The 27392-nt window shown below is 39.5% G+C and overlaps 1 protein-coding gene across 1 annotated transcript in view; it reads left to right on the top strand.

Moving 5' to 3' along the window:
* Nucleotides 1–20595, top strand: part of lcor (ligand dependent nuclear receptor corepressor) — a 122937-nt gene extending 102342 nt beyond the window's left edge. The window contains exons 5-7 of the mRNA XM_047364806.1: nucleotides 4121–4591; nucleotides 8359–8449; nucleotides 18003–20595. Of these exons, the coding sequence (XP_047220762.1) occupies nucleotides 4121–4591; nucleotides 8359–8449; nucleotides 18003–19140 (1700 nt within the window). The 3' untranslated portion in view covers nucleotides 19141–20595. The remainder of the gene's footprint in view (nucleotides 1–4120; nucleotides 4592–8358; nucleotides 8450–18002) is intronic.
* The last annotated feature ends 6797 nt before the right edge of the window (nucleotides 20596–27392 follow it).

Here is a 27392-nt window from a genome sequence, read left to right as displayed (position 1 = left end):
TATTCACCTTCACATTCAATTCTAGTCAGTAGATTTTCATCTCCAAAACAGCCAAATTCTGTAAAAGTTTGTCGAAGTCCTCTGTGGTGAAGGGAGACATTTTGTGCTGATTAGCTGGCGTCAACTTGTCCTGCTTTCGAGTTCGATTATAAAAACATCAAAGTCCTTTTAAAAAAAAAAAATAATAGTAATAATAATAATCCTTGGGAGTCGCTGGTAAGAAATTGTTTTATTCCAATATTTCCGTAATTTTGGCGAAGAGATAAAAAGTTAGGAGTAAAAGAATGCAAGCACGCAGGGAGCTTAGGAGAAAAGCGTCTGAGCAGGCAGAGAGGCAGAAGCAAAAGCCATTATAAACATGGTGCATAAACTATTTAAACATTTCAGGCAAACACCTTTAAAAGTAAAACTTCTGAGAGAAATTTTCCAAAATGCAACAGCTATCCTCATATTCTGCATTCACAGACCAGTAGGTTTACGTTTTTGACTGTATTTAAAGCTAAACCCTGTTAGGCGTGCCAACACATCACTGGGCATGCAGGACTCTGTGCAAAAGCTCACTTGATGTTGTTCTGAATAGTGCTGTTTGCATGTATACAGAGCTTATAGAGTTTTAAATTTCATTTAATTGAACAAAGACTGGATATTTGGGGGGTGTATTCATTTATTTATCCATAACATAGAGAGCTATGGTGCTATGGTGCTTATACTATAACAATCACATATTCTAGTATTTAATTCACCATGAAATAAAATACTAGAATATATGATTGTTATAGTATAAGCTCCATTATGCCATAACAACATGAGCATTTTTGTGGCAGTGATTACCCAGTGTGATGTTATCAGGAAGCACAGAAGTCAGAGAACAGAGGATTATTGAGTCTGTCACAGCAACATACAGCTACAGCACCTGCTGACATGTCTGGGGCACATACTGAATTCCAGCTACCTGACAAACTCACTGTTGGGGAAGATCTAAAGAAATATAATTGCTAAAGCTCAGCTGAGGTGAGGAGGTTATACTTGAACTGGTAAATTATGTGCTAGTTACCACGTTTCTATGAATTGTAGAATATCCAGATTAATTATGTTTCATCCATTCGAGAAGTAAACTTTATAATTCTCTACAATTACTTGAGCAAACCTAATTAGCTAGACTGAGGACAATAGTCTGAATATGAATACATTTTTTATTCAGACTGATATCTTTCAAAACACTGTCTCAACAAAAGACAGGAAAAGTAAAGGGACAAATTGAGGCAAAAAAGTGAAATATATATGAATAGAAGAAGGTCATTTCCTACATAATTTTTTTTCGCATTCATTCTTGTAGATTGAGTCAAAGCAGACAGGGAGATGAACAAAACAATCTGGCTGTAAAACCAATCACATTTGGAAAAATCATTTGAGAAAGTGAGCAAGACGTTGATGTAACTGGTTGATGTGTGACTGCATTGTTGATAATAGGAAGCATGATGATGTAGCAGGGGGCTGCAAAATAGCAGTATAGACCTGCTGTGTGGTTTCTAGATTACCATACAAGTATTACACAAACCTTACAGCATAGACCATTTGATTTTTAAACTACATCTGCACATCTTGAAGCAGACATGTCATGTGCCAGCCTGCTTCAAGTCCTCCACCATTGTCCCTGTTCCCAAGAAGCCAAGGACCACAGGGCTTAATGACTTCAGACCCGTCGCCCTGACCTCTGTGGTGATGAAGTCCTTTGAGGGCCTTGTGCTCTCACACCTAAAAGACATCACCAAGGAAAAGGGCAGGCTGCAGCGTGTCATTCGGTCTGCTGAGAAGGTGATTGGCTGCAGTCTACTGTCGCTCCAGGAACTGTACACCTCCAGGACCCTGAAGCGGGCAGGGAAGATTCTGGCTGATCCCTCCCACCCCGGTCACAGACTCTTTGAGACCCCTCTGGCAGGAGGCTGCGGTCCATCCGGACCAAAACCTCACGCCACAAGAACAGTTTTTTTCCCATCTGCCACCAGCCTGGTTAACAAAGCCCGGAAACCACCCTGACACTCCCCTTTCCCCCACACCCCCCCCCCTTTTTTGCTGACAGGACACTTGTAAACTGTAATTCTATGCGTTACATTAACGCTCAGCTTGGACTCCTGCTTACTTGCACATTGATCACCTGCACTGTTGTATTGCTCTTGCATCTTATACTGCTCTACTTTTACTCTCACTCACTTAAAACTGTGCACATATATTTATATTATATTGTAGATATGTTTATACTGTTTAATTTGTACTGTATTGCACCAACTACGCCAAAAAAAATTCCTTGTATGTCCAAAAACGTACTTGGCAATAAAGCGTTTCTGATTCTGATTCTGATTCAGGACTATTTTTTTTGGGATAATGTCCTTTTTAAAGGATTTTAATTTTTACACATGAAATTATCTAAATAATTTATCAAATGTTTAGAAGTTGATGTCTACTGCTGTATTATCTGGGATAGCATCACATTATATGGCAACAAATAATTGTTGATGGTGTTGCTGCTTTGCTTATTGAAAATTAACCAGTGAAATTAATATCAACGGTTGGCCAAGATATTATTACCTCACAGCAGCCATTAACAGTGACCGTTTTGTGTCCTAGCACACGCACCAAATGAAAAATTGACAATACATTTTAAAATGATACAACAAATACTTTGGTTTGGTTGTTTTTTAAAGAAATAGGTGGACTGATGTGCAACATAATCATTTAAACCTTCAAACAGCACATATATACTGCAAATATGCACCACTGCTACTAAATCAAATCAAATGTTACTCAAATGATACTACAATGACATTACTTTATCTCATGCTACAATATGCAGATGATCTGTCTGCACTGATGAAGATTTGTATCATTTCTAGATGCTGCATGCAGCTTCAAGTGATGGCAGTTTGACCAACTTTCTGATTAATTAAGCTAATTAGGTTTTGGGAGCAGTCATAGATTGGTTGTTGGGCAAAGAATATCCATCCACAGGTCTTTAGGTATGGAAAAAATAAAACAATACTGTTTTTTCAAATGTAACATACCCAGTATCAGAAATGCACTAAAAAACACTGGGGCACATTAAAATCAGCACACAAACTTCTTAGACGTGACAGACCTTGATGTGCCTCTAAATATGCCAAGACTTGCTATGTCACCTTTACCAAGGAGATTTTCCTCACCTTCTCTCAAGCTTCATACTTGTAGTCATGTTAAACTGAGTGTGATGTACACAGCACAGCCGCTTAACTGGGAACAAGGTAATAGCAGTCAGTTGTATGGTTGAATTACTCGCTGATCTCTGTGCCGATTGTTAAATAAATGGTGTTGTGTTTAACCCTGCATGATGAAGTAATGAGACTGCATCTGGGGATTTGTAGAGGGAACAGGTGAGCACATAAATGAAATATAAACTGAAAAGCTACACATACACATGCATGTAGATATTCATTTAGTAGAGATAAAATCCTAGTAAGAATCAAGACTGATCTTTGATTCAAGCTTTGCCTAGCCTAGAAAAATCCATCATAGTTTGGATTTGGACAACAAAGTGTTTTAATTTTATGGAACTTAAACATAAATGTTTCTAAAATTTTCCGACTAAAATCAACACTCCTTAAAAAAGAGCTCTTTTAATTCAAAAAAAGAAGCAAATACAGCACAACACTGCAAACACAGTATTGGAAATGTTTGTTTAATTATCATTTGCATGTTTATTAACACTGAGTGTATCTTTGCTAGAGGAACTCTGGCTCATGTTTATTTCTGTGCAGATTTATTCAAGCGTAGACAGCTATATAGTTCCAAAAACCAGAAAAAAAGTCAGGGATTTTGAAGCGAACTGTACAGAGTCCCATGTGAAAAACTGCAGGCAATAATCTGATGTGTACACTGATATCATAGTGCTTTCACCACAGTCAATAGGCAGGATTAAGGGCAGCTTCTGCGTGATTTTTGGATTATTGCAGCATGACATCAGGATTAGATTTTCGGGATGAAATGGGATAAATAAGAAGTCGGACATGCCAACAACTGAACAAATTCCTCGAGGACGGAATGTTGATATGTTTTCTCCTCTGTTTCTTTTTCTTCTCGTGTTCTCCAGACCTCCCAAGTTTCTCTGACCCTCACATTCCTCTAGTGGCTCGTGAGATCATGCAGCGAATGATCCACCAGTTTGCTGCCGAATATACCTCAAAAACTACTCAGGAAGACCTGCCCCTGCCCAACGGCACCATGAAGGACCAAAGCCTGCCGAGAGCGGTGTCTCTGGCGCAAGCCCCAAGCTCCCCGGCCAGGCCCACACCCAGCTCCCCTCCATCGTCTGCCTCCTCCTCTCCATCCCCTACTCCAGGAGCGGGCTTCAGCCCCATCTCTGCTGCAGTCAACTCAGCGCCCTCCGGCATCCAGAGCAGCAACGGGACGGGAGCCGGCAACAGTGGAGGTGGAGGAGGAGGTACGGCTGCTGCCTCTGCACAGAACCCAGTCCTCAGCAAACTTCTCATGGCGGACCAGGAAAGCCCACTGGACCTCACCATCAGAAAAGCCCAGGCTGATCAGGAGTCCAGCCAGCAGGGTGAGGGCAACATCACACAAATATGTTTTTTTCTGAGAATTGCCTCAGATCCTCTAAGATTAGGAGTTCTAATTCAGCATCTACAAATATCTATACTTTTGTCTTTACCTCCATGACTAACAAAACAAACTCTTTCATTTCCTAAACACATTATTGAATTCAGCACATTCACACATCACTGAATGCACAAAACATTTTAACTGTTAAAGTTGAGGTCTGTGCTCAGTTTGTTTAATCAAACAAATGCAGCAGGTCGTCTCCAGTTTGAGCACCACACAAGACTCAGGCTTGCAGCAACGGTTCTCCCTCTCAACCCTCAGACGCACTGTGACTGGTCATCTCTTTAATATAGGCTTGTTTAGTTTTTACAACAAAGATGTAGGCATATGCTGAACATCTCGTGAATATCTCTTTCTCACTCTCACACACAAACAAGTTCAGAATAACTTTTTCAGGATTTCTGACTGATTATCCTCAAATCATCCACACACTGCATTCCTCCCAAATTCTCAGAGGCAAAGTATGGTTTTGTTATAGCTCAAAGGATCGTGAACCCATCTGGTAGTGTGGCTGCCGTTCATTATTCTAACCAACCATCATTCAGAGAGCCACTCTAACAACTTAGTTTATGTGAAATGTTCCGTGTCTCCTGACAGTAGACGGTAGTTTTGACAAACAAGAAAGAGGGTTAACAACCTGCTGTGCTGCTTGTTTTACAGTGTGTATAACACATATTCTTTGTCTGCAAATGATTGTTGCAAATGAGTTCTTCAAATTAAGACATATATTGTTAAAACGGACTGGATTGGATTTTTAGCGATCAATATAGATGGTGGACATTATATAAAAACTAAACAAATTCTGATGGGACCTTGACTTCAGTTTACAAAGTGTATGTGTGTGTCATATGGGACTGCATTAACTCCCTGGAACAAAGTTTATTTCCTCAACTGTCGCTGTAACCACACTGTAACTCACACTGCTTACAAGGCTTGCCTTATCTGCATGTTGAATATACAACACACACGGTCAGATTAATTTTTGTTCCATGAATTACATGTTTCATGTAATTTCCTTTTTAATATTGCCTTATGTTGCTGCAGCAAAATAGTGAGGTATAGTCTATGCCCTGGATCTATATGGGGTCACAGGGGTCAAAAAGTCAACAGCTCCTGATGAATTGCACTCTTGAACTTGAACACTCATGAACTTATCCCTATGCACCAGATGTTTTCAGGTTCATGTTTTCAATCTCTACCTTCAAATTAGAGATTTTTTTATTTCTTTTGTATTTCTTTTTTTATACAAAGAAACTGTTGTATTGTTTGCACTGTTTGCACATTAAGGATTAGAAACTGAACGTGTATCTCTAAATGCAGCATTTAATCAGTGTTTAGTGTTCCTATTAATCGTCTTCAGATTAAGTCAGGAAAAACATGTAAATGCAGACTGAGATGTCCTTTAAAATAGCAAACCAGTCCGGTCCAAACATTCCTAATTCTCTCAGTGGTAGGAAAAATTCAAATAAAAGGAAAAAAACCTTCATTAATCCTCTTTCCCTGTATGTGTGGTTACTTTATGTTTGTCAAAAAACCTTCTCTCAAACTATGTTGCACACTCATTTTGTCACAGCTTGTTCAAGACTTTATTGTGACTGACAGCCCGCTCGATGTAAAGCAGAGTATTTCTGTCCTGCTCTTTAACTCCTTAAATGGGAACAGGTACCTCCATATGCCAATGCACAGACAGATGAAGCAGCTCCTAAAGTCGCTAATGAACTGGATGCAGATTCTCTAATGAGCTGCACAAACAGATTGACAGCAGGGATGTCTGACTGTTGAGGTTAGTTTTAAAACTGCTTAATGCAAGGAGTGCACTGCATGAGTGATCTAAACAAAGAGTGATGGTTTTACATGAAATTAAAAAGAAACTAACCCTGAGAAATACCTCCGCAATAACCTTTTTAAATATCTGTCAGGAACATGGTATGGTTGCCATAGCAACTGCCTTCCTGTAGGGACATCAAATTGTGATTGCACTCTAAAACATCGTATAGGAATGCTTTAAACACGCCTGATGAAGGTCAGAAGGGGTCAAGCTGGTCTGAAGGGGAAAACAAGTGAGTGCATAATGTGAAAAGGGGAACAGGGCTGCAGAATAAATAGAATAGGTGTTAGGAGAAGCTGTTCACACACTGACATCAGATGGAGAATTATTTCTTTCTGAAAAGCTTTGGATTTTTATTTGATTATTTAATTCATTTTGTCTTGCTATAAATTTCTAGGTTCTAAGTATTTCGAGACAGAACTGTGTTCCAATAAACCTCTATGAAAGACAATGAGTAGTTCATCTGTGGAGGCCTTAATTTACTTCTTCTATTTTTAGAGAAACACCTGCTTTCAGTGCCGCTGTCTCCATCACCTTTTAAAGACAACCATATTTTGTAACTTAGCTGAACAAATAATATGGTCTCATTATGTGAGGGACCAAATATGCATAATATTTGTTGTCTATGTTTATAATGAGGTTATGGGTTAGCTGAACATGCTACAGATGTCTGGACCAAGATTATCTCTCACTGAAGGGCTTTAGCATCTTATATGAGTGATTAGCACAGTTAGCATTAATAAAACAGCAGTCGCTATGTGTATTCCTAAGAAAATGTAGACCCTTAGCTTAACCCTGACATTTCCTGAAGCAGAGGGCCCCAGCCCTGGTACTCTGGACCCATTGTCCTGCATATTTTAGGTGTTTCTCTGCTGCTACACACCTAACTTAAATAAATAGGTCATTGAAAGGCTTCAGCAGCACTTCATAGCACAGCCGATTCAAATGATTGACCAGTATTGGGGACCATCGTACTTATGGCTGCCCACATTTCCAAATTCAGCGTTTTCCACAACAAGTAGAGGCTGAAAGCTCAAAAGGATACAGAGCAACTTCGCATGGACCAGTATGAGATTCTGATGTTATAATAACCTTGGGTAAAAATTACACCGTTTTAAGATATAATAGAATTAGCAAAAAGTTTTAAAAGAAAATGTAGAACATGATCTGTTTCCTTTATTTATTACAGATGATTTGTTGTTCTGCTGTTTACAGAATAAAACGAGGAGTATAACAAGCTGATGTTAGCTGGTTAATAGGCTTGGATTTCTATTCAGCCTGTAAGCTTGGTTACAACCGTAGTTACTGTAGCATCCTGTTAATAAGAGTGATGAGTGCTTTTTTTTAGTTTCCACATTATGACTGTCCATGTTCTTCATCAGTGAAAATATTTGCAAAAATGTGAAATGGATTGTTTTTAAGCAATCAAAAGTGTAGACAAAAAAAAGTTTGTGTAATTTTCGTCAGTCCAGCAGCTTCTCTGGCATTTCATTAAAATTTCGTATCATATGAACAGCATGAAAGAAAATTATAGTTGTTTTAACACTGCAACTTTTTATAATCTTGGTTAACCAACAATGTTTTTTCTAGATTTCTTTAGATTTTGCAGCAAAGAGTTGGTCCAGGGGAATGAGTTGGTCTCATTCCCCTGTTCACACACACACTGTTAACCAATCATTTGTTTAACCACATAGTGATGAGTTCATCAAGAGCAATGTGGGATTCAGTCTCCTGCCTAAAGGTTTTGTCAAACAGTTCTTGGATTAAAGTAAAATCTTGCTGTTTGCTGTCGTGCCAGTTTTTTCTTACTACATGTTACCTGATTAGATTTTCAGACCTCGTGTTAACAATTTTTTTCTCTGATTTGATTTCATCTTTAGATGGTGTCTTGGACCTCTCCACCAAGAAGAACAACAGCAGAGGACGCCCCAAAACATTACAAGGCTTCACCCTTGCACCTGGGGACAAAGGGTAAGAATGGCTAGAAAAAGCACAAAGAACAGCTCCCACTCTAAGATATAATTTTAACAAAATCACCAGTGTCCCACTTACATAGCTATTACATAATTGTAACTCAAAAAGTTTTTAGATTAATGCTTCACTTGTTAAGTTGAGTGTTTAGTTACTTTGAATCCAGAGCTTCCTGTTTTGGGGGTTTAAATATGACGCGATAAACAGGCACATTTCACTTTGCAACTCTTCTTGTCTTCATCTTCTAGAAAAGACAAAAGAATGTGCCTTTCAAACAAGGCAATGACGTGTGTGTTGATCTTCATAAATAAGGAAATGGCTACAGGAACACAGGTACTCGTCTAAACCGTCCCATGTCTGTAGTCAGAGGAAAAATTCAAATATTTAACACTACTGAAACTGATCCAAACATGGCCAAAGGAGGACCCAAGTTTATCTTGCCATCACATGCAGTGAGTGTGATGATCATACACCTGAACACACCACCGCCACATTGCAAAATGGGGGTGGCAGAAACATAGTGTGCGGATGCTTTTTTTGAGCAAAGATGCGGAAGTTTGTTAGAGGTGATGGGAAGGTAAATGGAGCCAAAGCAGGGTGCTAGATCTACAGGCCAGCCAACTGTTTTAGAGTGATGCCAGAAAAAAGCCTCTTTGTCCTACCGTCACAAACACAACCATGTGAAGTTTGCTAAAGTCTACTGAGACTTTAACTGAAACCGTGTTCTTTGGTCAGATGAGGCTAAGACTGAACGATTCAGCAGCCCAATATCAATCTAGGTTTCTCATCAAACGAAGGACGAATATATGGAAAAAGAATCTCATGTTCACTGTTAAGTATATAAGTGGATGATCTGTGATGCTGTAGCCACATGGTATTTTGTTAAAAAAATAAGAATTACTTACCTTGGATTTTTTCCCTCACTGAATTAATGTTCTCAAATTAAAGGTAGAGTTAGATTATGCTGATACAAAAATGTTATATTGTACACATCTTTGCCAAGTCAGGGTCTAGGGTGCTCCTAAATCACTGCTGCAAATAATATTCTTCCTGATTCTATACACTTTAGGCCTAAATAAGCTTAATAAAATTACTTTAAAGTTCATGTAATGACTGAACCTTCAATTTAAATTCAATTCAATTCAGTTTATTTATATAGTGCCAATTCACAACACATGTTGTCTCAAGGCACTTCACAACAGTCAGGTACATACATTCCAATTAGTTCTAACCATTGAACAGTGCAGTCAGATTCCAGTAATTTATTCAAATTGGAAAAAATGGATGCAAACTGAGCATTCCTGTAGTGACAGTGGAGAGGAAAAACTCCCTTTTAACAGGAAGAAACCTCCAGTAGAACCAGAACCAGGCTCAGTGTGAGCGGCCATCTGCCACGACGGACTGGGGGTTTGAGAGAACAGAGCAGAGACACAAAGAGAACACAGAAGCACTGATCCAGGAGTCCTTTCTATGGGAAGGAAAAGTAAATGTTAGTGGATGTAGCTCCTTTAGTCGTTTCATCTAGAAAGAAAGAACAGATAAACTCTGAGCCAGTTTTCAAGGTTAGAGTCTGAAATAGAGCACATAGAGTTAGTTACAGTAAAAGCTCAGTCAATTGCCATGTCTAGGAGAAAGAAAGGGTTAAACACTGAAAGACAGGGCCATGTGGATCATTGGTAGAAGGTGAGCATTAAGTTGTTGCCTGCAGAAGCTCGGACGATGCCCCTCTCCAGAAAGGTGTCACAGGTAGACACAGAGCCAGGCCAGGTGTAGCTTCTAGGAAGAGAAAAGAGAACAAAGTTAAAAGCTGAAATAACAGCAAATAATGCAAAATGGGAGAGTAGTCTGAGAATATAGCGAAGAGGGTGAAAGTGGTCATTATGTCCTCCAGCAGCCTAAGCCTATAGCAGCATAAGTACACAGAAAGTTTCAGTTCAGATTATTTAGTTAAACGGCGCCTATTTACAACATTGTCGTCTCAAGGCACCCCACAAAGGGTCCCACTGATGGTCATTGTTATACTAAAAACAACAAGGATTGGGATACCTCCTTCTGTCAGACTGATTATAACCATTGGAAAAGAGAAGGGGTCACACAGGTAGCAGAAATTGAGGGTGTGTTTGCACCTCAACCATAACTGAGCCGGTTTAGGCTAAACCTGACTCCCCCTTACTCCATCCAAGAGTAATTTAAGCCACTCTAACTATAAGCTTTACCAAAAAGGAAAGTTTTAAGACTAGCCTTAAAAGTAGACGGGTGTGTGCCTCACGGACTAAAACTAGGAGCTGGTTCCACAGGAGAGGAGCCTGATAACTAAATGATCTGCCTCCCATTCTACTTCTAGAGACTCTAGGAACCACCAGTAAACCTGCAGTCTGAGAACGAAGTGCTCTGTTAGGAATATATGGAACAATCAGATATCTGATGTATGATGGGTTAGATCATTAAGGATCATATGTGAGGAGGAGAATTTTAAATTCTATTCTGGATTTAAAAGGGAGCCAATGAAGGGAAGCTAAAATAAGAGAAATAAGATTTAAACCAGCCTAGCGCTGTTCCCCTGATCCCTACAGCATATTCCACCCTTTCTAAGAGAATTTTGTGATCGACTGTATCAAATGCAGCACTGAGATCTAACAGGACAAGTACAGACACAAGTCCATTATCTGAGGCCATAAGAATATCATTAGTGACTTTCAGCAGAGCTGTTTCAGTGCTATGATGAGCTCTGAAGCCTGACTGAAACTCTTCAAACAGATCATTGCTGTGTAAATGCTCATACATTTGATTAGAAACAATTTTCTGAAGAATTCTAGATAAGTTTGGATATAGGTCTGTAATTTTTGAAGTCATCTCGATCAAGCGACGGTTTCTTAAGCAAAGGTTTAATTACAGCTAACTTAAAAGCCTGTGGTACATATCCATTTACTAAGGATAGATTAATCATATCTAAAATGAGGCTGGTAATCAGAGGGAACACTTCCTTAAATAATTTGGTTGGGATTGGGTCTAACATACAAGTTGAAGGTTTAGATGAAACTCAGGAAGCTTCACAGGATCAAAACAGTCCAAACAGATCAGGTTCTATAGTTACTTCCAATGTTGTCTCGCTTGCTGAGGATGAAGTAATCATCTTCAGGAGTATGTCAAAGATTTTATTTTTAATAGAATCAATTTTATTTAAGAAGAATCCCATAAAGTCACGACTGCTAAGAGCTAAGGGACAGTTTCCTTTCACAAACAGGCTGAGCTGCAAACTCTAAACCTAGTGTCAGAGTGTTTCAGAGCATTGCTGCAAGTTCGAGCTCATGCTTTTGCTTTTTCATGTCCTTTAGCTTTATTAAAATGGTTTCCATAAGAGTAGGGATATAAGATGTAAATTGCTGCTACACTGCATCAATGGTAAAATGTGGTGCTCTATTGTCCAAACATAAATATTTGAGGAAGTATTCATTATAAATTATAAATTGGGTTGTCTGTGGCTCAGTCTTTTGATCCAAAAGTTGTGGGTCCTGGGTCCTGCTGAGTGTGACGGGGGGAATGTGGCTCTAATGCTTTGAGTGGCTAGTATGACTAAAAAGGGCTATATAAATTCAGTCCAATTACCATAAATAGTGCACACAGTATAGCAACATTCTATGTGAAAATAGAGAGGTAAGATGTTTTAGGCCATCTCTCAGTGTAGTTTGAGTATCAGCACAAAGCAGAGTCAGATTGTGTGTACAGGTCCTTCTCAAAATATTAGCATATTGTGATAAAGTTCATTATTTTCCATAATGTCATGATGAAAATTTAACATTCATATATTTTAGATTCATTGCACACTAACTGAAATATTTCAGGTCTTTTATTGTCTTAATACGGATGATTTTGGCATACAGCTCATGAAAACCCAAAATTCCTATCTCACAAAATTAGCATAGTGTTTTTAATACAAAAAACGTCAACCTTCAAATAATCATGTACAGTTATGCACTCAATACTTGGTCGGGAATCCTTTTGCAGAAATGACTGCTTCAATGCGGCGTGGCATGGAGGCAATCAGCCTGTGGCACTGCTGAGGTCTTATGGAGGGCCAGGATGCTTCGATAGCGGCCTTTAGCTCATCCAGAGTGTTTGGTCTTGAGTCTCTCAACGTTCTCTTCATAATATCCCACAGATTCTCTATGGGGTTCAGGTCAGGAGAGTTGGCAGGCCAATTGAGCACAGTGATACCATGGTCAGTAAACCATTTACCAGTGGTTTTGGCACTGTGAGCAGGTGCCAGGTCGTGCTGAAAAATGAAATCTTCATCTCCATAAAGCTTTTCAGCAGATGGAAGCATGAAGTGCTCCAAAATCTCCTGATAGCTAGCTGCATTGACCCTGCCCTTGATAAAACACAGTGGACCAACACCAGCAGCTGACACGGCACCCCAGACCATCACTGACTGTGGGTACTTGACACTGGACTTCTGGCATTTTGGCATTTCCTTCTCCCCAGTCTTCCTCCAGACTCTGGCACCTTGATTTCCGAATGACATGCAGAATTTGCTTTCATCCGAAAAAAGTACTTTGGACCACTGAGCAACAGTCCAGTGCTGCTTCTCTGTAGCCCAGGTCAGGCGCTTCTGCAGCTGTTTCTGGTTCAAAAGTGGCTTGACCTGGGGAATACGGCACCTGTAGCCCATTTCCTGCACACGCATGTGCACGGTGGCTCTGGATGTTTCTACTCCAGACTCAGTCCACTGCTTCCGCAGGTCCCCCAAGGTCTGGAATCGGCCCTTCTCCACAATCTTCCTCAAGGTCCGGTCACCTCTTCTCGTTGTGCAGCGTTTTCTGCCACACTTTTTCCTTCCCACAGACTTCCCACTGAGGTGCCTTGATACATCACTCTGGGAACAGCCTATTCGTTCAGAAATTTCTTTCTGTGTCTTACCCTCTTGCTTGAGGGTGTCGATAGTGGCCTTCTGGACAGCAGTCAGGTCGGCAGTCTTACCCATGATTGGGGTTTTGAGTGATGAACCAGGCTGGGAGTTTTAAAGGCCTCAGGAATCTTTTGCAGGTGTTTAGAGTTAACTCGTTGATTCAGATGATTAGGTTCATAGCTCGTTTAGAGACCCTTTTAATGATATGCTAATTTTGTGAGATAGGAATTTTGGGTTTTCATGAGCTGTATGCCAAAATCATCCGTATTAAGACAATAAAAGACCTGAAATATTTCAGTTAGTGTGCAATGAATCTAAAATATATGAATGTTACATTTTCATCATGACATTATGGAAAATAATGAACTTTATCACAATATGCTAATATTTTGAGAAGGACCTGTATGTGGAAGTTAGTCAATCATGACTAGACTACACAAAATGAAAGATTAAAGAGCCAGCTGACCTCGGATGAGTTGCCGGGTTTTTGGACAGCAGCCATGGCTCTTGGTGTTGGAGGTAGATCATCGCTGTTTTAGCACAGAAGCCTGTGTGGATATTTGGCCTGAGGTGATGATGTCATACTTGAATCAGATTCAGATCTGTATCCATTTGTCAAGCTTCTTGTTTCCCTACAACAAACAGTGATTTAACAACCTGAGAAAGGCACTGATGAATTATCAGTCGCAGCTTTAATGGTGTTAGATAGGTTGTCAGGACCTGGATCAGTCAGTCTTATGCATCACTGTCAGGGCATGGTGAGAGTTTTAAAGTTCTGCTTTGAACTGAATCCTTCTGATCTTTTCTCCTTTTGATAGAGTTTTCTGGTTGTATTAAAAGCTGTATGCTCAGAATGCATGAATGCATTTTGGCATCAACAGTTTAACAGTGCTTGGGCCCCAACCCTACCCTTTCATATCATACCTCAGTGTTAATATGCTGCTGATCAGTGCAGAAGTAATTTTTAGGTAGCGACATCAGATGTGTTTATGCAGAGGCAATTATAATTCAGAGCCCACCCACACCTAACCCTCGGCCCAGAGTCGGAGTTCAACAGCTGCACAGATTGACCAATCACAGCTTTCTCTTTTACAAAAAGCGATCCGTGCCTCTGCCTTTATTGACAATTTCCTGCATTGCTTCCAGTTAATTTACTGATGAACATGCTCTGCCTCGAAGCCATGTTGGAGCAAGTGGCCGCCATAGTCACTTTTTGCATCAGGAGGGAATAAACAATTGACACTAATTGCAGCTGCCATTTGCAGAAATACTTTTGATCTCTAGGTCAAATATGTATCAGGAAAAAGGTCGATTGAGAGAGCAAATGCAGGCATAGAAATTTTCCGCCTACGGTGTCAGCAAGGCTCCTTTGATCTAGAAGTAAATACTTAAACGGATTCTGGACTAAGATTTCGTCTTGACCTTTTAATTAACAAGGGTCCCAGTCAGTTACTTAAGTAAGCAGATGGTTCTTTCAAGAGAAAGGTACAAGACAAAGAATAGTGTCACTAACTGCACTATTTATGTCATTTAATTAATTAACCAGAGCAATAAGTAGAACAAATGTGCCAAAGACCTCAGTCATAAACACTGCGGTTAACAAGGTGCATTGAAACATGTTTTAGGTTTTTTTTGTTTGGGTTATTAAATGATTTAAAAGTGCCTATAATTCAGGTCCATTTAAAAGAGCTCACATCTAGCAGCATATTTCGTGAGGTATAATAGGGGTAAAACATTTTTTATCTCTACACTAAGAGTCAGCTGGCCCAGATGGGGGTCAGAAACCCAATCAATAAAAATATCCTGCAATACAGAGTCTGCATAAATCCACAGTAAAAAGTAAATAAAATATTACATGAGATTTTTATGACTATTTATTTGTACAAAATGGAAGTAGGAACGGCTAGAACTGCAACACGTGTTGGAATGGTTGTACATTTGCCAAAGAGACTACATGACCCAAAGCCCCCCAAGCCATTCCCCAGTGTAAAAACCTGGGAGACGTTTTTGTACAACTATATTCAAAGCAAAGTTAAAGCCTGCACCTGAACCCTCTCCCTAAGAGACTGCAAATGCCCAGAACACCCAGGAGCCCCAAGGCCCACAGGCCCAGAGCTTTCCTCCCTGTGAGGGATGATCAGATCATGTAATCTTAACCAGAGTAGGAAGCAGAACCTGTAGGCACTCACTAAAAAAATTCATCTACCACAGCCACACAATCCCTAAAGCACACAGGAGCATGGTGTGTGCATTTGCAGCAAAGATTACATGTGACCACCATTTAATGTGACATTTCATTAACCTTAGAAAACTATTAAAAAAATTACTAAAGCAAGAAATATAGGTACAACAGAAATGTTATGTTTTGCTAGCATTACATTTCAAATTGTAATTACAAATTGTGCCTTGAAATAAAATAAAAAAAAATAAAAAATGTAATTCAAACATTGAAAATATAGTTAAATGGAAACACCAGGATTTTTTAAGTGGGGTTCAGGTAAAATGTTATAAGCAGTTAATATCTTACCTGCCCTAGTGCTGTCACAATACTAAAATTTCAAACTTGATAACTTGATTTCAACAAAATTACTCAATGTCTTTTTCGATGTTGTGCCTTCAACATTTTTAGAAGGCACAAGGTTCTTTCTAGTTAAAAGCAAAAAATATGGTCAATTACAACATGACAATATTTTAACTTCCTTAGGACAAAACCAATAACTAAAGGACAAGTAAGCCTTTATTTAGAAAACTATTTAATTTAAGTGTTGTTTCGTTTAAGTGTTGATGTCCTTTATGTATATATACCTTTGCAGATATTTTATTTTATTGCAATTGGTTATGTTTACTATAACTGTGTACTTCCATTTTCAATTTTCTCTCCAAATTCTTTTTCTTTATTTGTCTTTATGTTTACAGAGCTGACATGTAGCCCCCATCAATACTAGAATGCATTTTGCCTTGTAAATAAAAATTGGCTTCTGTGTAAATAACTACAGATGCAAACATGATGAAGTATTATCCAATGCTATGACTTTCCTTAAAATTGGAGTTGTTTTAAGGCGGTAGACATCTGCTTTGGGTTTGGCCCCTTTCTGATTAGATGTAAGTTTCATCCTCCAGGAGCATCTAATCTGCATTAGGCTAAAAGAAGACTCTGAGAGAGGTATGTTCTAGGATCTTATGTGCTTATAACCTTTTCGCAAAATCTTTCTTAAGAAATCCTGAACTGTCCCTTCAAAACGTAGCCCACAAATCCACCATTGTTGTCTAATGCAGACCCCAGATGTCTTTGAAGGCTCCTATTAACCCTGTATTGTTTTCAGCAAGCTTAAGATGGCTCACAGTGATAAGTCGAGTTAAATCTCCTGCTGTGGACTCTCCACACAGCAGTCACTGACATTGTAATTTCACATAGTGTGTCTTCAGTACAGGTGTCCCTCAAGTTCTATCCCTTATACAGTATGCCATCCAGTTTGCTGTGATTATGAACCTATGGGAGTACTTCCCTTGAGTACAAGGGGAAAATAGACCTTTTCAACTGTTGCTATAGTTACTTAACAGTAGGCTGCAATAGGTCCAGTAAAGGCACTTGATATCTGAACGTGTTTCAGACATATGTAAATTGAAGTACTAGATGCTTGCAGATCATTGTATTTTCTAGTAGAGATAAAATAAACTTTGTTAATGGGTGATTTAAGAAATCAAATATACGGTATACAGTGCCTTGCAAAAGATTTTTCATATTTAGTCACGTTACAACCACAACCAGCACTGTATTTCATTGGAATTTTATGTGATTGACCAACATGAAGTAGCCCTTAACTGTAAAAGAAAAAGAAAATGGTTTTCCAACTTTTTTACAAATAGAAATCTGAAAAATGTACCATGCATACATTTTCATCTAAAAACTAAACTGCTATGGCATAATTACAAACCTACCAAGACATGGCCACCTACTTAAACTGATGGACCAGGCAAGGAGAGAAATACTAGTACAGGCAGCCAAGAGGCCTTTGGGATCTCTGGAGGGATTGCAGAGATCCACAGGTGAGGAGTAAGAATCTATCACCCGGACAGTTATTTTGTCCTTCCCACCACGAATCTGAAATGTCATTGCTGAAACAAACCCTAATAGATCCTGTTTGTAGTTTGCTGAAGTCATACAGGTGACATGGCATACATCTAGAACTGTGTGTTGTGGAAAACATCATCACGTTGAACACACCAGTCCAGTGAAAACACAGGACACAAGAGCTGGTCAGAGTACATAAGAAGATAGATGGTGCAAAATACAGGGCAAGCTTGTTAGAGACAATAGATCAAAGCATATTTGTGTGTTGGAATGACCCAGTCAATATCAGACCTAAATGTAATGGGGAATCAATATCAGTCAGATTGGTTGCTCTCCACCCAATCTGACCGAAAAGTAGTTATTTTGCCAAGGGAAATGGGCAAAAATTTCAGTCTCTAGATATGCAAACCTTTTAGAAACACGCCCCAAAATAATTGCAGCTTTGATTTCAGTGAACAAAAACTGCAACAAAACAAGCCTATGACATAAAATCCCAATAAATTACATTTAAGGTTTTAGCGTAAATTGATCATATCTTACTATATTCTGAAATTTTCTTGTTCTTCTCCATCCAGACATTTGCTCAAGGCAGAATGTACCCTGTCAGAAGTTGAGGAAGAGGATGGCCTACTGCAAAAAAGTTTGCAGGATGGACTGAGGGAGAACTACATCAATTCCAACTCCTTCAAGCCGCCACTGGCCCGCTCTCTGCGCATCAAGGAGGAGCTCCTTAGCCAGAAGCACCGCCTCTTGAGCCAGCCCGCAGCTCTTTCTTTGGCCAATCTTGAGTCAGCTGGCTTGCTTAATCATGGGCAATCCCACTCCTTACTTAGTCAAAAGGGCTCCTCTTCTCTCTGGGAAAGCAAGGCCCACCTCGAAAGCCTGATGAAGCTAAAGCAGGCTGGTGGAGCTCTAAGCGACCTCAAAGACCTGCCTACATTTCTGGAAAATCACCACCACAACCACCATGGAGCCTTCTCATATAAGAGTTCCCTCCACCATCACAGCCACAATCAAGTCTCAAAGGCTCAGCATCACCACAATGAGGGCAAGAGAGAGCAGGGCCATTCACCACCTGTCGACCTAAAGATCCCCCAAGTACGGGGAATGGATCTTTCCTGGGACTCCCATGCCTCTGAGCTGTATGGTTATGGAGCCATGGGTGTTGGGGCAGGTGGCCACGGTGAGAACAGTCTAAACCGGAAGCTGAGAGCCATTTTACCCAAGCAGAACCGCCGGGGTGGAAGTCTTGGAAGCCTGCTGGATGGGGCTGCCGAATATTGGAACTCTGACATAGACAGCTCTACTTCCGGACCAGCGTATTCCATCTCTGATGTGGAAGTGGATCCAAGCTCCAAGCAACCAAGGAAGAAGAGGGGACGTTATCGGCAGTACAACAGTGAGATTCTTGAGGAAGCCATAGCAGTAGTGATGAGTGGGAAGATGAGCGTGTCCAAGGCACAGAACATGTATGGCATCCCACACAGTACCCTTGAGTACAAGGTAAAGGAGCGCATGGGAACCCTGAAGAACCCCCCAAAGAAGAAGCTCAAGCTGATGATGAAGATGGAAGCAGGAGGCCAGGAATTCCCAGTGGAGCCGGAGAACATGCCCACTACAACCCCCCAAGATGACAGCGTGGCGCTAGCTGCTGCTGAGCTCCAGCAAAATGCAAAGGAGAAGACTGATGATGATTCCAAACCAATTGACTGAACAACCCTCATATGTAAACCTCAGTCACATGACTTTTATCATTTCAAACATGGGATGGGGCTTTCTTTTGTGCCAATTTACTTTGCAGTATCTGGGTGAGCACAAATGGAGGGATGGTATGAGGAGGTTTCCTAAAAAACAAACTGCAGAGAAAAATCTAATCGGACACTTTTTAACCTGCAGCGCCTGCGAGGCCCTGAACAAGCATTTGTTTAGCTTTTAAATCCAAAGCTTTACAAATGCAACTAAAGACATTTGTTAAAGGACGATTAATGAAAATTCTTTAAGCATGCTGATAATCCCCGGCCCCAAAACCCCAACCTCTTTTTTTTTTTAAACATTACTCACAGATCTGTTGCTGCTTATAAATGGAGTTTGGGCTTTGGAGAAATCCTACTTTGGGGAAAACAAAAGAATGTTGAAAATTTAAAAAGAAATCTGACAAATTGGACCCTTTACCACTCCCCTCTCTCATAGAGAATTTGCTCAAATTGGTAAGTGAACTGTTTCTTACATTTAAAGCAGACTGTAGGACTGAATCATCCCACTGTTTCCTCACAAGGGTTCGGAATCAAACCCATTCTCCTCTTGCCAGGTAGCCATGATGCTTTAACTGCAAACATTTTCTTTCCTCCTTAAAAATATAATCTCTGTGCAGACGAAAGCAACATTAACCCGTCCTCTTGTGAGCAAGAGAAGACACACAAAAGTCATTCAGGGATGCATGTTTGTGAGTTTCGTGGACACTACTGACTTCTGTAATCAACTCCTTTTCTTCTCTCTTGTCTTTTCATTTGGTTTGCTTTCTTTTGCACTACACTTTGGGTCTGGCGCTTACAGACCACGTTACCTCGGCATTGTTGCCCATGCATCATGCACTTATTATGGTCTGTCTCTGAAGCCCAGTCGCAACCTTGCAATGGGTCAGAGGTGCACATCGCCTTCGAATGCTGATTCATATTCAGATGCAGGACGCTCTGAATTCACCCTCATGTTTTTTTTTTGTTTCGTTCCGTTTTCTCGCCAAGGGACAACTTGAAGGGTACTCTGATTATGGATCAGCTGTTTTTAAGGCGGGATGCTACCTCATGGACCTCCTTCAGTCTGACACTGCTGATCCTGGAAAAGGTGGAGCCACCTTCAGGTTGCCCTCTGAAACAGTGACCAAAGTGAGCTCGACACCCTCATGGAACTCTTACTGGATGACGGCCTTTTAGGATCGGAATGTGAAACTGTGCTGCTATCCAGTTCATCATCTTGACCCCTACAAAGGCTTTAGCTGGCCCAGCCTGAAGAATTTGAACTTGTCTTAGCTAATAATAACACATTGGTGATTTTTGTTTCTAATCAAACTTAGCAGAAGCAGCTTAGTTGAGGAGTTTTAAAAGAAAATTTCCCCCCACCTCAAACTTTAAAGACAGTTTAAAAGCAGTTATGTATGAAACAATGTGCATTTATGGATGGGTTCTTTCTTTTGGGGGTGGCGGGTGGGTAATATGCAGTGGGAGGGGTTAGTTGTTGGGTGGGGGAGAGGCAGATTTTAATATATTTTAAGTTATTGTGACTGATTATGTAAAAGCCAATCCATGATTCTGTGTATTTTTGTTTTCTCTCCTCATTTTTAACTCAGGGTAACTGAGACAGAAGACAAAGGCTACTAGTATGGTGATTTCTTGTTGGACCTATAGTAGACAGAGAGGAGGACAAGAAAGCCTCTCACTAATACTTTCTTTATGATTACTATGGCGGTGCCATTACAGAATAGACCTGCTACTGAAACATAGAAAAAGAACAGGAAAAATACACTACAGCTGGGTTTGTGAATCGAACTTATTGCGCTGAACTAAAATAGCACTTTTTCCAAGTAAGAGTAAAACATGTTGGAGGTTATGCATGTAGTGTAGCTCTTCTTTAAGGCAGACCGAGCAGAGAGGGATAAGCAGGGCAGAGAAACAGATGAAAAAGCTTTAGTGTATGACAACTTTCTTAAAGATGCAGCCGGAATCCAAACAACTAGTTTTCTTTTTTTCTGTTTTGATTACCTCTGTGCTGAAAGAGGAAAAAAAAAGTGCAAAAAGTTGGAGACCTAGAACAAGTTTGTTTTTGTGTAGCATCTCATTGTTTTCCCTCCTCTTATTGAAATGTTGCTCTTTGCTCTTGACACTGCCTGCTGTTCACCCAATCCGTGAGACTTTTAACATGGAAATCTCTCCTCAGATGAAATGATGATTCACTCCTTTGAAAATGTATGTTGTTATTTATTTGATTTTAATACTATTATTTTCTGAAAATGGCATGCACCGCTGTTTTTGTTTTGGCTGAGTTTTGTGTCAAACATTATTGTTGTTGAACAAAGAATTATTAAACTGTAAACCAAGATGCTCATAATGTGTATACACTGCTCACAATCTAATAGGATTGGTTATTGGTTTCATTGGTTTATTGGGCTTTGTAGTTGGACAATGATCTCTGGGGTCATAATGCATGAAATGCATCCAACACTTAACAATGCAAAGCGTTGAGAGTGTCTAAAATGTCGCTCTGTACATCAGTTGGAGCTGGAGTAGGACAATGCACTGATCTTATAGTGAAAACACGATCAAAACCCCAGTGTTGGTAGAGAAGCACTTCCTATGAACACACAGCTGCTCTCCCAGCCAGCTGTGAGGGTTAGTTTTAGAAAACTAAATTCATGTTGGGCTCCTTCCTTTGTTAAAAAAATGGAGGAAAAAAATTCTTTGAATCTTCTTGTCAGCCACTTTCATGTAATGCATGCAAAGCATAAAACAGATGTGAAGAATCAGCAGAATTGGCATTAAATGCACAGATTTGCCTGGGTAAATTCAACCAGCACTTTGAATGAATTCCCCTGAAAGGGGCAAAGTCCTCCAAAGCCAAACAAAATGTGTGAATAATATACATTAATCTAAAAATATTCTTTTTTTCTTGACCCCTACTGTGTCATTAGGTGTTTTCTGTAATTTCTTTTTTTTATGTCATAGTTTTGTACAAACTAGTCATTTCTTTTTGGTCTGTTCAGCCAGATCATATTTACCAAGGTGCATGTCATTTCAGCTTTATATTTATTTCCTTATTTTGTTTGGGTTCCTTTGAGGTTAACACACCCGCCTGTCAAAAAACAGCCCCTCTTTAAAGTGAGTCTCAGCACATAATATTTTGAAAAGAGACGTTGCATGTCTATTTTCATGCACATATAACAAGAATGTAGTGAAAAAAAGACTAACACCTAATTTTTTAACAGACTTGTTTTTTGTTCTTCTGCTCATAACATTTCTTTACGCTCTGTTCATCTGCTTTGGAAACACTCCAACAGTAGCCTTTGTATTGTAAATGTCTCAGGATTTAGCCAATTGGTTGGGCAGCAATATTTGTCAGTCAGAAAGAAGCACAACCTTAATTACCTACGCTTTGTTTATGGACATGTACAGCAGATGGATGACACATTAAACATGTAGGAGGAAACCATGCTTTCAAAGCCGTTTCACCTCTCTGAGGTTTGCAAGTTCACAGTCATGAGTGAGCTCCTCATATGTTTCTCTCAAAGGACCCATTCCAAAAGGTTAGCAAAGATATAGCAAGTAAAGAGACATCAGAGCTTACTTTGTGGAAGAAAATAGTTTTGCTCTTCTGTCAATTGACTTTGGAAGTCCTTCTTGTCACTTCCTGGTGTTAAACTCACCCACAATGTTGGGGAAGACAGTGGTCTAAATGGCTGTAATCAGTTGCAAGACCATTTTTAAAGTGCATTTCCCTATCGCAACACTTCCCAACAACACATTATTCTTAATAAAATATTTTTCAGTCTGCTGTTTTATTAAATATGACTAGAGATTCAAGGAGACTGTTGATCGGCTTTTCAGAAAATAAAAAAGTCTTTGTTCTGGCCAGTAAATGCACCACATGTGTTAAAAGGTAACACTGACAACAACACCCTACGGTGTGGATGTTGTTACTGAGGGAAAGAGGCTCAAAGTTAGCTATTTTCAGTATCAGTGAGTTTTTTAAAATGAAGTCAGAGGCAGCACTAAAGCTATAAGAATCTTCAAAGGAAAACACATTTTTTCTCTGTTCCTTCAGGCTGCCCCTCTGTCCCTGGAGGATTTTTACTATATTTATAAATTTTCATTGATGTAAAGAGAGAGAGAGCTAGACAGCTCTGTAACTTTGAGCTGTTCAGGAGAAAATCATTTTATTTTTTGACAAATATTTCAATAAGAGAATGACATTTTCAATTTATCCAAAAACTCTAAAAACAAAAAACTATATAAGAAACAATAGGCTTATTTCATTCCTTATAGGCCTTAAAGGGAAAATGAAATTGGCTAAAATTAGTATCGGCAAGTCAATGCATAATTGTGCATGACACCATTATGTAGAACCGTGTGGAAGACAATTGGCCATAGACCATTGTTTCACAGGCAACGGGGGCAAGCTGTACACCCATAATATTTTTAACCTCTTCAAATAATCAACTAACAGAGGTAAGGATAAGGGCATCTTCCATTCATCTGTTTTTTTCTACCTGGACTGGGTCGTGTGGGAGCTGATATCTGTCTCCAGTTGTCTGCCATTGAAACCGCACATAACATCTTTATGCTGTAACCTCCTCACCCTGGGGGAAACTTTTTCAGCTTTTCTGTTTAATTTGTCACCCGTCTGTGAACTTGGGAAGCAGAGCCGAGTGCTATACCTCATTCGCTGAACTCCAACTCCATTCCGTGCCTCGTACTGAATCCTTTACCTGGGTGCTTAGCAAGGCGACAACTGATACTCTGGGAAATATACTGTTCCTTTTCTTACTTTGTGTTGTTCTTTTCTTTTTGTTTGCCTTACTCTCTTGAAGGGAGGAGAGAGATGCTTCAAATATCTGACTGACCAATATGTGCCACCCCAACACTTTACAGAAAAAACTGAGATCACAAAGCTTTTCCTCTGTTGTTTGTTAATATTTCAAAGATATGCTTAGGTTGTTAGCTAGAGTTGAAAAGCACAGACAGCTAATCTTTTTATTTGGTTTCTCTGTGGATGCAGTGAGATGGTTTGGAACCACCCTGCTCTGATAGAGCACTGAGATGTTTTACTCCCTCCTAGGTCCATTGGTTGTTCATGTAACATAAGTCCAGGTTGAAACCTGACAGGACATATTTTTGCACTTTTTATTGTCTCACACCAAAAGAGACCCAGAGGGGGTATTGGGGGACAGGTGGACTAGTTAATCTTCTTTTATCATATTTCTTTTGAAAGAAAAACAAGCTATCCAAACCCTTATACAGCATTCTACAAAACCTTAAGATGGATTTGTTGTACTTCAGAATATATATGTTTGTACTTTTTTTGTTTTGTTTTTGTTTTCACTGCATTGTCCTTTTTTTTTTTCAGGTATGTTGATCAGTTTCTCTACTTTTTCAGCATCTTTTTTTCTGAGTGAAAGACTTTCAAAGCATGAGAAAAGAAGAGAACAATATTAAGCAGCAACTACTATAACCTCACCAAGTAGACCACACATTCTGTCCCAGAATGGTGCACAATGAGGTGGCCTACTATGAAAGAAAAACACTTTTATGTCACATGTGTTTGATTGCTATGCTCCTCTCTGCAGAGAGGCTTCCTCTGTTTTTGCTCGTCATTTATACCTCAGGTCTGGCCACTTAAAAGCAGCTGATTGTATATTAGAAACAGACACAAAAAGAATCAGGACTTTTAGTACATCTTGTTTCCAGATTTTTAGGCCTAACACATACAAAGCAGATTTTAGATAAGTGTTTTTTCTTGATGTGATTGTTCGTACTCTTCTTACTCCTCGTGGCGTATGATTTTGCTTTATTTTCCTACAAACAAAGAAGATACATTCTTTCGAATGCCAGAAGCCAGGTTTTATGAATATGATGCTCTGTTATCTTCAGCACATACAGCCGTGGTAGAGCAGAATGCACACACACACCAGTAGAGACATGATGCTCCTAGAGCAACACACACACTCTGTCCTTATCAGGTAACCACATTTTGTGTGGGTGGGTTATCTGTATAATTATGAAGCTGAGGCTGCCATGTCTCTATCAGAAGCAGGTGGGTGTGTTATGTCCACAGCATGCTGAACATCTCTGCTGCTGGCTGTTTCTGATCACACACTCTGGGCCACTGCAGGCATTCCCTCTGTGAAATTCTCCTTTTCTATAATTTTTGTCCCTTCTTTATAACACTCTTTCTCTTCTCAGTGTTTTTCCTCAAGCTTTGAGCTGCCTTACCTGATTTTAGTATACTCGGATTTCTCTTTCTAAACTATAGCATTCGAAGGTATAAGAACAGCATTTTTCTCTCTCTTTTCTGCCCTGAGCAATTCTTAATTATTTCAATTAGGAGCAGAACCAATTTCACACTGCCTGTTTTAAAATAATAAAACTGTGTTTTTCTAAATTAAAACAGACAAATTAAATAGAGTTGGCATTTTAAATAGCATTTATCAGTTTTGTTAGTGATTAGCACAGTTAGCACTAGTAGCATTACAGAAACAGCTGTCTCTCTGTGTATATGCTACAGGATGTAAATCTTTACCTTAACCTTGCCAACATTTCCAAATCCAGCATGTTCCATGAGGGACAGAGATTCACAGCTGAAAAAGATAAAAACGAGCAACCTCAATTTGGTCTTCTTGTTATCTGCAGAAAGTCTTACTTTCTCTCCATTGCTTGCAGGCTCAATGAATCACAGACATGTCTCTACGACATAGACAATACAATTTCCTTTAACATAGTTTCATAAATCTTTTTTCTTTTAACAACTCACTGAAACTGAAAATAGCTGACTTTCAGTCTTCTTCGTGCAGTAACAGCATCCACACTGAAGAGTATTTCTGTCAGCATGACTTGGTAACGCTTAAGTAGGATACATTCATTGTTTGGAAAAACTACAGAGTTTTGAGTTTGTGACCAGCCAGCTGCTGAATTGTATTTCTAAATATTCAATTCCAGGTGCCAGCCAAAATTCTCTGTGCATCTGAAACTTTTTATTAAAAGTAGAAAACTCAATGTGACATTTGTAGTAAGAGAAACAAATGGAAACCCAGTCACCGTAGTAAAAAGCATGCATGTACTGTGTGGAACACAGATGTAGAATTTGTAAGTAGACATTTTTTTAACTCAAAAATTCCCGTAGCCACAGCTTTTTTTTTCTTTCTTTTTTACAAACCAAACATGGTAATGCAGCTTAGTTATTTTAGCTTCAGGAGAAAATAGGTGCTTTATTATTTTGTATAAGTTTTGGAATAAAAGGTTAGTTGTCCCTAAAGGGTTCAAGATTTGCCTTACAAATCATAGAGATATCACCAATGTAAAATTTTATTGTTTCTTCTTTAAAAAGTAATGATTGAAGGAGATCTATTAACTTAAAATTCAGTAACAGAAAAAATAAATAATCGTGTAAAATAATCATATTCAACACATCTGAGTTACATTTCTCACCATGAGTTTATGGCAGCACAATGCATTTTTACACATTTGTCAAAGCAGCTCTAACGGTTCTGTCCAACTGTGCATCTGCTCTATTGTGGAGTGTGATGCTAAGTTCTGTAAATGTCAAAGCATTAGGAAAAGACTTGAAAAGCAGTCACTCTTAACAGTGTGGCTCAGAGAGCAGAACTGGGTACGGATCTTAAAGGCCAGACATGCCTCTAAAGTGATGCTGATATGCAGCAATCAGTGACAACACACCTCCACCTTCTTATGTTTTAAATGAAATAGCAGCTAAAAAACATTTGATTTCACTGCAGAGGATTATTTTATTTAGAAAATAAAAGCACCTAGAAGATCATATTTGAAAAACTGCTATCACCAGGTAGTTTACCAACCACGTCTTTAAATTATAGACACTTACTCTCCAATTGCAATGTAAGATTTGCTTTCATGTTAAATTTGTAGTCCTGTGATTATTTGTCAGTGTGTCAGGTTCCACAGACGGACGTTTCTCACAGTAGCTCCTGTCACCCTTAGCCACCCTGCAGAGCTGGCGTACATCTCGCCCCTCTGTTTCGCCTGGGGGAATAAAACAATTCAAACCAACTTGGGTTTGAAGGGAAATATTGAAAATGCTACCTAGAACTTTGTGAATAAACTCCATGTTGTCCTTGTGAGTTGCCATAACAATCTTGCAGCATTGTTCCCTTGTGGAGGTGTGTCAGGCCCCTTAGAGCCACCTGCAGGGACCCGCTGCTCTGAACTCGGAACTCAAGCCCTGCT

Source organism: Girardinichthys multiradiatus, chromosome 5 (genome assembly GCF_021462225.1).
Source record: "Girardinichthys multiradiatus isolate DD_20200921_A chromosome 5, DD_fGirMul_XY1, whole genome shotgun sequence".
Classification (NCBI taxonomy): domain Eukaryota; kingdom Metazoa; phylum Chordata; class Actinopteri; order Cyprinodontiformes; family Goodeidae; genus Girardinichthys; species Girardinichthys multiradiatus.
This window is presented reverse-complemented; position numbering and strand designations above follow the sequence as displayed.